Source organism: Piliocolobus tephrosceles, chromosome 9, assembly GCF_002776525.5.
Source record: "Piliocolobus tephrosceles isolate RC106 chromosome 9, ASM277652v3, whole genome shotgun sequence".
In the NCBI taxonomy this organism is placed as follows: Eukaryota; Metazoa; Chordata; class Mammalia; order Primates; family Cercopithecidae; genus Piliocolobus; species Piliocolobus tephrosceles.
Window position 1 is genome coordinate 119,690,461 of NC_045442.1, and position 10,413 is coordinate 119,700,873.

At 50.5% G+C, this 10,413-nt stretch overlaps 1 protein-coding gene across 1 annotated transcript in view; it reads right to left on the bottom strand.

The window, feature by feature from the left end:
- Positions 1–300: 300 nt before the first annotated feature.
- ECHDC3 (enoyl-CoA hydratase domain containing 3) overlaps positions 301–10,413 on the bottom strand; it is a 22,765-nt gene continuing 12,652 nt past the window's right edge. The window contains exons 4-5 of the mRNA XM_023223204.2: positions 8,767–8,967; positions 301–1,156 (exon numbers count right to left, since the gene is read on the bottom strand). Coding sequence (XP_023078972.2) covers positions 836–1,156; positions 8,767–8,967 — 522 coding nt within the window. The 3' untranslated portion in view covers positions 301–835. The remainder of the gene's footprint in view (positions 1,157–8,766; positions 8,968–10,413) is intronic.

A 10,413-nucleotide genomic window follows, 5' to 3' on the forward strand; every position in this document is an offset into this window, starting at 1 on the left:
TGGCGGGATCTCAGCTCATTGCAAGCTCCGCCTCCCGGGTTCCCGCCATTCTCCTGCCTCAGCCTCCCGAGTAGCTGGGACTAGAGGCGCCCGCCACCTCGCCCGGCTAGTTTTTTTTGTTTTTTTTAGTAGAGACGGGGTTTCACCGTGTTAGCCAGGATGGTCTCGATCTCCTGACCTCGTGATCCGCCCGTCTCGGCCTCCCAAAGTGCTGGGATTACAGGCTTGAGCCACCGCGCCCGGCCTTTTTTTCTTCTCTTAGACAGTTTGCAGTATAGCTTGGGAGATAAAACATACCAGTCTCTGTAAAGATTAAATTTATTTAAATCACATAAGATTATTCAAAGCCATAGGCATGATTACATCGCTATAGAATCAAGAAGATTTTCTGCGTGGAGAATATCTCATGGAGATTTGAAAGGTGTTGCTCTCCTGAGCAGCCAGGATTAACTCCGCCTAGGAGGAGGTTTTGGATAAGGGTCAGGCTGGTGTCCTTCCTTCCTGCCTCCATGGGTTGTCACCTTCTGCTATGTCAGGGGGGTCGCTTGCTTAAGATGTTGTAAGGAGCACCCCAAATGCCAGGCTTCCTGCCATAGCTGGCCCGCTGCAGGGCTCACCAGCCTTGCGCTGAGGTCAGCACCTCAGTCACTCCCCCTTTTGTCTTTCACCATGAAAGCGTGGCTTTTAATGTAGGCCAAATGCTGTGACACCAGCATCAAGTCACAAAAGCTGCTCGTTGGTTGCCTGTTGAAGCTGAGAGGCAGCGTGGGGTTGGGGTCAGAGGGGAGGGTGGGCTCCTGGGCGCTGCCCATGGGCCTCACTCCTCTGCCTCCACTCACGCGGGCTCGTGTGACCAGATGGGTTTTCTCTTCTGGAGGAAGGCCGTGATGCCCTCCTGCCCGTCCCGCAGCGCCAGGTTCTCCACCATGGCCTGGGAGGTGAGGTAGTAAGCCGTCCCCAGGTCCTGGGGCAGCTGCTTGTAGAAGGTGGCTTTGCCCAGGGACACCACCGGGCGGCTCAGTGACGCGATCTTCCTCGCGATCCGCATGGTCTCCTCCTGCAGCTCTGCCTCTGGCACCACTTTGCTGAGCAGCCCGTGGAGCAGGGCCTGCTGGGCAGAAATGGGCTCCCCAGTAAAGAGCATCTCCAAGGCCACCTACAGGGAGACACGGGAGGTCACTGAGGTGCTCTCCTGTGACCCGCTCCCCCCCGACCTGAGTCCCACCTCGGCTCAATGACCTGCTTCCTCAAATACCACGTCACCTGCCAGCCCTGATGTCTTCAGCGCCCTAACTCCTGCCCGGGAGGAGAGTGGATCTTTCCAAGAGCGAAGAAACCACACCGGCGCCAGGGGCAGTGACTGTCCCGTGTTGTCTTGCTCCTGCACAGATCTGGTCACTGAGCCCTGCCACGGCTGGGGATTTCGTCTACCTCTTTTGAGGGTCAAGCACAGGATGGAATCCACATCAGCTGGGATGACCCACAGACACTGCAGCGTGGGGGTGGGGAGGGCGGAGTGGGGGTTCCAGTACCTCTCAGAACCCACTGGGGCCACTTCCCACAAGCACTCACGGGGCTGCCACCTCGGCTTGATTGGAGAGAGCAGCCCCAGCCTCCTGGAGAAGCAAGGATTTACAGACAATGTCTTCAGGGACCAGACGTAGAGCCCAGCATGGTTTTAACTCACCAATGGGTAAGAAGTGGCAAGGAGAGGATGCCCTCTCCCCTCCTACAACTCTCCCCCAAGGTTCCAGGGCTGGTGAAGAGCGGGGAGCCCAGCTCCCTCCCTCCCTACTGTGTCCTCTGCTTCACAGCCACTGCACCAACCAATTCGGTTGTGCTAGCAAGCCGGCTCCTCTAAAGTCAAATTTACAATGGAAAAGAGGGATCCCCAGGGGCACAAGGACACAGGGCAGGGGCCTTCCCTCCCCCATCCCTCACTCAGGCTCTCACAGTCCTGGTGGCATCCCTGATGTGCCTCAAACACGCCCGTGGGCAGTCACCTCAGGGTCCTCGGACTCGCTGGTCCCTCTGCCTGGAGTGACTTTTCCCTGGCTGTTCCCCTGGCACACGCCCTCATTGCAGGCCTCTAGTCCTGCATCCCCTATCACTGAGGTCTTCCATGGCCGCCCTGCTCCCAGTGTAAAAAAACTCTGAAGCGACCCCGCCTGGTTACATTTTAAATCATTTGACCCTGCCTGGTTACATTTTAAATCATTTGTGCTTCTCTCTATTTAACACCCTATATATTTCATGTTTGTTTATAGTATATGTCCTTTGTAGCACATAAACTCCAGTAGGACAGGATTTCTTTCTTTTCCCAAGATGGCATCTCACTATGTTACGCAGGCTGGTCGTGAACTCCTGGGCACAAGTGACCCTCCAGCTTTGGCCTCTCAAAAGTGTTAGGATTACAGGCATGAGCCACCATGCCTGGCCATTTTTTTCGTCTTCTGTTGATTTCTCCAGCACTGGAAGACTATCTTGCACGTAGCAAGCAACCTATTAAATGTTTATGAAGGAGGGAAGGGAGGGAAGAAGAGGGGGAGGAAGGCAGGTAGGCAGGAAAATAGAGTACAGCACAAGTGGCAGGCTGGTTCCTTTGAGAAGAGGGCAAGGAGGTGATACCGCTTCCAGCTGGCTCTGGCTCTTGCTCTTGAGACCCAGCCTCCATGCTATGAGGAAGCCCAAGCCACACTGAGAGGCCAGGTGCAGTGTGCTGCCAACCACCCTTTGGGGGGCCCAGCTCAGAGGCAGCCTCCATAGCCAGACACGTGAGCAAGCAGCCTTCAGATGAGTCCCCAGCTGAGGCTGCTGATCCTGTGGAGCAGAGAGAAGCCTTCCTCACTGAGCCCTGCCCAAATTGCAAATTCTGTTGTCTTTTGCTATGATACTGTGGGTGACCTGTTGCCTGGCAATAGAGAGCTGAACTAGCTGGAGACAGACACGGGAGAGGCATCAGCATGTAGAGTGGGGTTTCTCAACCCTGGTGATACTGACATTCGGATAACTTTTTCTGGGTGGGGGGCGGGGGGCTGTCCTGTGTATTGCAGGACGTTCTGCAGCATCCTTGACCTCCACCCTCTAGTTATCAGTAGTACCCATGCCCCCACACCAAGCTGTGACAATCAAGAATGCCTCCAGGTATCGCCATATATCCCTGGGGCAATACTGCTCTCAGTTTAGAACCATGGATCTAGAAGGTTTTTAAGTCATAGGACTAGATTGGATCCCCCTGGATTGAGCTTGGATAAAGGAGAGACCAGAAGTCTGGCCTGAGGCCCCTCCTGCCACCATGGGTGGAGATGGAGCCCACAGGCACTGGGCTGGCAGCCAGGGACAGGTGATGCGGAGCCTCCTTTTCTCCTCTGTAAAGTTAAAGGCATGGACTAAATCGTCACCTCTGTTTTGGAGCTGTATTGATTTTACGTTGGAGGGAGCAGGACTGTGACAGCTATGGGGGTTTCAGGGCAGACCATTTTTAGTTGACCAGGAAGAGCACTTCACGCCAAAGTGTGTCTGAAGCCCTGGTTGAACCAGGAGCTAAAAAGCAGATCCTGTTGTGAACAGCTGTGAAATAGGACCCTGCTGAAGACACCTAGTGGGTCACAGCATGGAGCCAGGAAGGGGCTCTGCTCCATCTCTGCCCCTGAACCGCATGTCACCTGGGATCAGAAGCCAAGGTGGAGATGGTGTCACAGCTCCTCCCAGCCACTTTCCCTCTACTGATACAGGCGGCCCTTGGGGAACTCACAGGGACCAAATGTCAGGAAGTGGCCAAGCCTGAAAAACTGATGCAACATGAAAAAGCAACAAAAGCCACCCAAGTCAACCTTATCGATCCCTTTGTCACTTGCAATGATCAAGTCCTAGATGACTTTCAGAGTTGTTAAGAATGGAGTCAGAGCTGGAAGGAGGAAAGAGTAAATCCAAAGTAGTAAATGTTCCTTCCTGGCCGGCTCAGCAGATGGACATGTATTCATCCCAGGTGAGGGACTTGCGGCCTGGGCTGGCGGTGTGTGGGTGCAGAACTGCATGGAATTCCAAATGCCCCAGATGGTTTGGGGCCAAGTCCTTTGGAGTTCAAGCTTCACAGGCGGGGCCTGGTCCCAGGCCTGCTGGGCACTGGTCCTCCTGGGACCCCCGAGCAAGCCATTTCTCACCTCTCACTTCTGCAGCCAGCAGGCTCAGGTACAAATGACTGTCACCAAGGGACACAGCGAAGAAGCCACTAACTACTGACAGCAGGGCACACTGTCACATGGAGTACAGTGGAAAGGCTGGGAAAAAATGGTCCATCTGAGCCAGACATAAATCAGAGAAGTCACTATGAAGATTTTGCTTGCAGAAGAAAAGCTCAGGGACCTGGTTTGAGCTCAAGGGACCTGGCTGAGCCAGATGTACCTGAGTTCCAACCCCAGCTCTGCCACTTACTAACCACAAGACCTTCAACTATTTAATGCCTTGGAGTTTGTTTCATCTGGAAAACAAAAATGAGCGTCTCCTGCAGTATTGCAAGGATCAGAGATAGCAGGTGCGAGGCTCATATAATAACAGTCCTGGGCACTCAGTAGGCACCTAGTGAATGCACTGCCTATTTTTAACACACCTAGGCCAACTACAGATGGTTCATGATCTCTAATGCTGGCTTTTAAATGGTCACCCCTGCCCTGGAATGGGGGCAATTATTTAAAGCAGAGGGGTCTTCTGGATCTCATAGGCCACCCAAGTGGCAAGAATCGTGTGCTACAGCCCACAGGGGACTCTCCCCACGTCATGCCCCTTTGCATGGGTGTGCTGTCTTAGTCCATTCAGCCTGCTGGAACACAGAACCACAGCCCAGTGGCTTATGAACAACAGACATTTATATCTCACAGTTCTGGAGGCTGCAAAGTCCAAGGTGAGGGTGCCAGCTCTGCGACTGCTGAGGACCTGCTTCCTGGTTCATAAACGGGGCCTTCTAGCTGTGCCCTCACATGGAGAAAAAGGGTTAAGGCAGCTCTCTGGGGCTGTTTTTCTGTTTGTTGTTGTTGTTGTTGTTTTTTCCAGATGGAGTTTCGCTCTTGTTGCCCAGGCTGGAGTGCAGTGGCACGATCTCGGCTGATTGCTACCTCCGCCTCCCAGGTTCAAGTGATTCTCCTGCTTCAACCTCCCAAGTAGCTGGGATTACAGGCATGTGCCACCATACCCAGCTAATTTTTGTATTTTTAGTAGAGACGGGGTTTCGCCATGTTGACCGGGTTGGTCTCGAACTCCTGACCTCAGGTGATCCGCCTGCCTCGACCTCCCACAGTTCTGGGATTACAGGCATAAGACACCACGCCCAGCCTGGGGCTGTTTTTTTAAAGTCACTGATCCCATTCACAAGGGCCCCATGCTCATGATCTCATCACCCCCAAAGGCCCCACCTTCCAACACCATCACCTTGCGGGGGAGGATTCAACACAGGAATTTGGGGAGGACACAGCATTGAGACCGCAGCACACGGCATCTGTCTCCCAGGGAGCACCAGCAGCAGGGTGAAGAGCTGTAGGAGGAGCACTATGGAAAGAGGCCTGAGCAGAACCCATGGGGTTCTTGTGCACACACACATGCACATGCATTCGCACTGGCACCGAGGCACCGGCAGGGTCTGTCCCTGGGGCTGCCACGTGGCCGGGCTCTGAGGGAAGCACACTGGAGTGAGGGTCATGGGTCCCATCTCACTGGCCGGACACAGGACACGAGGCCCTGAAACTCCCAGGCCCTCTTGCAAACTGGGTGTGGAACTGTGCTTCCTCTGAAACTGCACTCCCAACCTCTGGCCACACAAATCACTGCTAAAACACAGCCCGTCTGGGGCAGGCTGGAGACCCAGCCTTTCTCCCAGGCTCTCTAACGTCTGCACCAGTTTGAGCAGCGGGCTTTAACCATCTTTCCAGCTTAGAAACCCCACTCTGTTCTCATTAGCTGACTGGAAATCAGAGTCCGCCTGCCTCAGGAAAATGACTGTTCTGGGAGGAAGGGCTTCTCATTTCCCACGTGCTCTCCAGTGAGGCCGGCTGGCTGCTTGAGGCACTCGCTTGGGGTCTGAGCAAGGCCAGCTCTGCCTGGGAACGGAGCAGCTGCGCCAGGCAGGGTGTTTTATAGGGTGCTGGGAACATGCATTATTTAGATCATGCCCAAGGAGAGAAGCTGTTTACAAATGGGGAATATTATTCATGTCCAGGCTTGGTCTGGAATGAAGAGACAGGCTTGATTCCATTGTTTCTGCCCGTCTCCAGCACAGTCAAGCAGGTCCCTGTGGCGGCCGGGAGAGGGCACTAGTGACCCACACATGTTGTCTTAGCCAGCGTGAGACAAGCCCAACTTCCTGTCCAGGCCAGTTTGCAAAAGTACCTGCTAGCTTCCCTATAGGTGTACGAGGAACACACACCCACCCCCAAAATACTCGGTGGGCCTGTGCATGGATGTCCACGGAGGGGTTCACATGCACGCAATCGGCAAAGACAACGGGCAGGTGGTTTGGGTCAGATTGTTATGAATCCCAGTTTTTCCTCCTAAAGCAGGCCCACACAATTAGATCTGCAAATCCAGAAACCTAACAAAGGCCTTAAGTTCCAAAAGACTTTTTCTTCCTACAAAATTCCCTTCATCAGTACTGTGATTTCTGCTTTTCAGTGTTGACCCCAAACCACGTTCCTGAGTCATGGCTCCGAGTGGCCCAGCATTAATAAGCCCAGCATGCAAGGACTTGTTGACAGAACTCTGAACCGCTTTCAGGCACCTGATTAGAAAAAACGGGCGAGTCTCCAGTCGAGTGATTTAGAGGCCTTCTGGGGGTCAGAACATGAGAACAGAGACCAGGAACCTGAGCAGGGCCGTCCGGAGATTTTTTGCCCCATTTTCTGAGGTCTGTCCTTGGGAGGTAAAAGCTACTTTGGTTCATCCAACTGGGCGATTATGAAATGGGGTTTCTGAAGACTGGACTTCCTTGGAACTTAAGGCCTCTTTTTTGTCATATTTTCCCCTTTTGATTCTCAAAAACTTTAAATTTTATCAATTTAAAAGTTGATAAATATAGTCTAGCATTAAGTTTCTAGGAATCAAATCTAATAAGCCTTGATTTCAAAAGTTTAGGAGAGAATGGGTTCTTATCCAGACAGTAGGGCTGACTTCAAGGTTTCAAGTGCTTTACTGTGGAACCTTCCAGCATGTCAAGTGTTGAAGAGGACAAGCAGCTGTCAGCACAGCTGTCTTTTATTAAACAAAGGCCTTGTGATTTGATTTGCACAGTTATAAGATAGTTTATGAACAAGCTCTGACAATCAATTTGTAATACACAAAGTAGAGTCTTAAGAAATATTTACTGAATGGTGGCTCACACCTGTAATTCCAGCATTTTGGGAGGTCGAGGGGGATGGATCACTTGAGGTCAGGAGTTTGAGGCCAGCCTGGCTAACATGGTGAAACACCATCTCTACTAAAAATACAAAATTAGCCGGGCATGGTGGCACGTGCCTGTAATCCCAGTTACTATGGAGGCTGACGCAGGAGAATCCCTTGAACATTGCAGTAAGCTGAGATTGCGCCTCTGTACTCCAGCCTGGGTGACAGAGCGAGACTCCGTCTCAAAAAAAAAAAAAAAAAAAAAATTACTGAATGAGTTTAACCGTAAGTGTCAATCTTGACAGAGTCGAAAACATCCTCTTAGTCTGAAGACACTTTAGCCAGCCATCACCTACTGTAGTGCGGAGCCCACTTCCAGCCCACTGTCCTAAGTGTGTGTGTTCACAAGTGTCTGTCTTCTTCACAAGTATCTGTCTTCAAAAACTAACAAAGCGGCACTGCAAAAGAAAGGAATACTTCCCTAAACTTCTTGGTCCTACTACTGGATTTCCCTTGGATCTTATTTCTCTTGCGTCGTAGGCATGTGAGCAACTGCTAATTTTCATAGTTGATGCTAAAGTAGATCATATACATTAGAAAGCAACAGCTTCTTTACTTGGTGTGGTCTAAGACTCTGTCCCTCTTTTTACAGATTTCCAATTAAGAACAAGGAGGCACTTTTTCTGCAACAAGAACACTGTTGGTTTACACTTAAGGAAGGTTTAGGAGATATTATTTTATGATGTTACAGGAAGGAAGAAACTTTTGTGACAGAAACAGACTTCACTGTAGTTAACAAAACCACTTTGCAACACGGCTCCTTCTTGGGCAGATTCAACATACCGTGCACAGGAGATTCATGTTCTTGAAATGCAACCGTTGTAAACCCAAGACACTCCAAAAATCACCTACTCTAAATCCATTCTAGAACAAGACAGACTGTTGACGAGGAGTGAACCAGCGACACTACTATCCTAGGCTCTTGATACTGGCATTATGTCAGCACGCTATTCTCTCTCACGGGCAACCATTCAGTGCAACAAAACTGAGTCTCAATTGTGTTTCAAATAAGATTACAAAATATGTACCATTAGGAAGACAAACAAAACCAATCGGCAAACCTACCCAGTGGTACTGAGGGTACACATGATGGAAATGCAGTGATTTCACAAATTGACGCCCTGCGTCAGAAGCTACAGAGGAACAGGCAGGCGGTTGGCTCTTCCCTCCCTGCCATTAGAGGGAAAGTCATGGCCCATCTAGCCAGAGGCGCTCTGGGCAGAACGTCCTGATATGAAAGGCACTTTTAACAAGCGGGATCTTGAATCCTCGCATGCATTGGAGGAGGAACTCCAGAGAAGGCTGGGAGGCAGAGGTGGGTGGGGGAAGTTAAATTACCTTTCTAGGCACTGCTCTTGCCAAGGCAACCCCAGGGGTAGAACAGAAGAGCCCGATGTTCACTCCAGGAGTGGCAAAAGAGGAATTGTCGCTGGCCACGGCAATGTCGCAGCTGGCAACCAGTTGACAGCCGGCAGCTGTGGCCAGGCCATTGACCATGGCAATGACGGGGACAGGGTGGTTCCGGATGAGCATCATGACCTGCAGGACAAACACACCCACTTCACTTCCAGAGGGAGGCACGACATTAATGCCTATCTTTTCTGAGACAGAGTCTCGCTCTGTTGCCCAGGAAGGAGTGCAGTGGTGAGATCTTGGCTCACTGCAACCTCCTTTTCCTGGGTTCAAGCGATCCTCCTGCCTCAGTCTCCTGAGTATCTGCGACTACTGGCATGGGCCACCACACCCAGCTAAATTTTTTTGGTACTTTTAGTAAAGATGGGGTTTTACTATGTTGGCCAGGCTGGTCTGGAATTCTTGACCTCAAGTGATCCACCCACCTTGGCCTCCCAAAGTGCTCAGATTACAGGCGTGAGCCACCACGCCTAGCCAACGCCTATCCTTTTATATGACTTTCCTGTTTCCAGAGCACTTTTCATATGTGTGAGTTTATCAGATTCTATGGAAAAAGGGTCAAAAAAGGCACAGAAAGCACTAACTCCTATTAAATATCTACTCTGAACCAGGCAGTGTCATTTGGTCTTTCTGAGAGCCTCATGGAGACAGAGCCCTATTGTACAACAAGGACACTAAGCTTGGTGGGGGCTGCTGCAGGGGGTGGCCCCAAGCTTAGCTCTTGAGAAGTGACAGACTCCCACCTGCCTTCCTGGCAAACGCGCTGAAGAATAGTGTGGATTTTTATCTCTGGGGAACAAATCAAACCCTTCAGAGACAGTTCTGTTTTCACCGCGCCTGTGTGAGGCTCTTGTGTTAAAAGTCTGAAGCTGGTATTTGGTGCTTCCTTGAAAAATTAAGGTGGAAAGGACCCTTGAAGGCAGTTTTCTTAATAATTACTTCTCAAATTACCACCATGAAGACTCTCTCAATTCTATTAAAATGGGGGCGGGGGGACTCTGCTGTCATCAAAGTAAACAAAATTCCTAAAATAGAGCCATCGGCACAGAGAGACAGAAATGTGCTAATATGACCCCTCCAACCAATACATTTCCAGAACTTTAACTTATTTTTGCAGCTTATGTTTTCATGCCACAGAGTGTGTTGCTATGGTAACTGCAATTTCTAAAGTGCTGCTCTTTGAACCTTGGCAGGGAGAGAGGATGGGAATGAAATTTGGGTTACTTTCCCCAAGGCAGGTATTCAAAGATAAACGACCTTCATTGATTTGAAGATTCTGTCTAAGAAGCTTATCTTTTATATCCATAAACATTTGATATTCGTTAGCTTTCTTCTAAAATAACCAATTTTATATTTAAGGCTATGGTATCCTATCCTATAGTAGGGCTTTTTGACTTTTTTGGGGGGGAGTCTCCTTTAGAGAACCTGATAAACACTAATGACATTCCCTAGGATAAATGAGGAAATGCATCCTCCTCAGAAGAACACAGACGGGTGGATCACCTGAGGTCAAGAGTTTGAGACCAGCCTGGCCAATATCATGAAACCCTGTCTCTACTAAAAAAAAAAAAA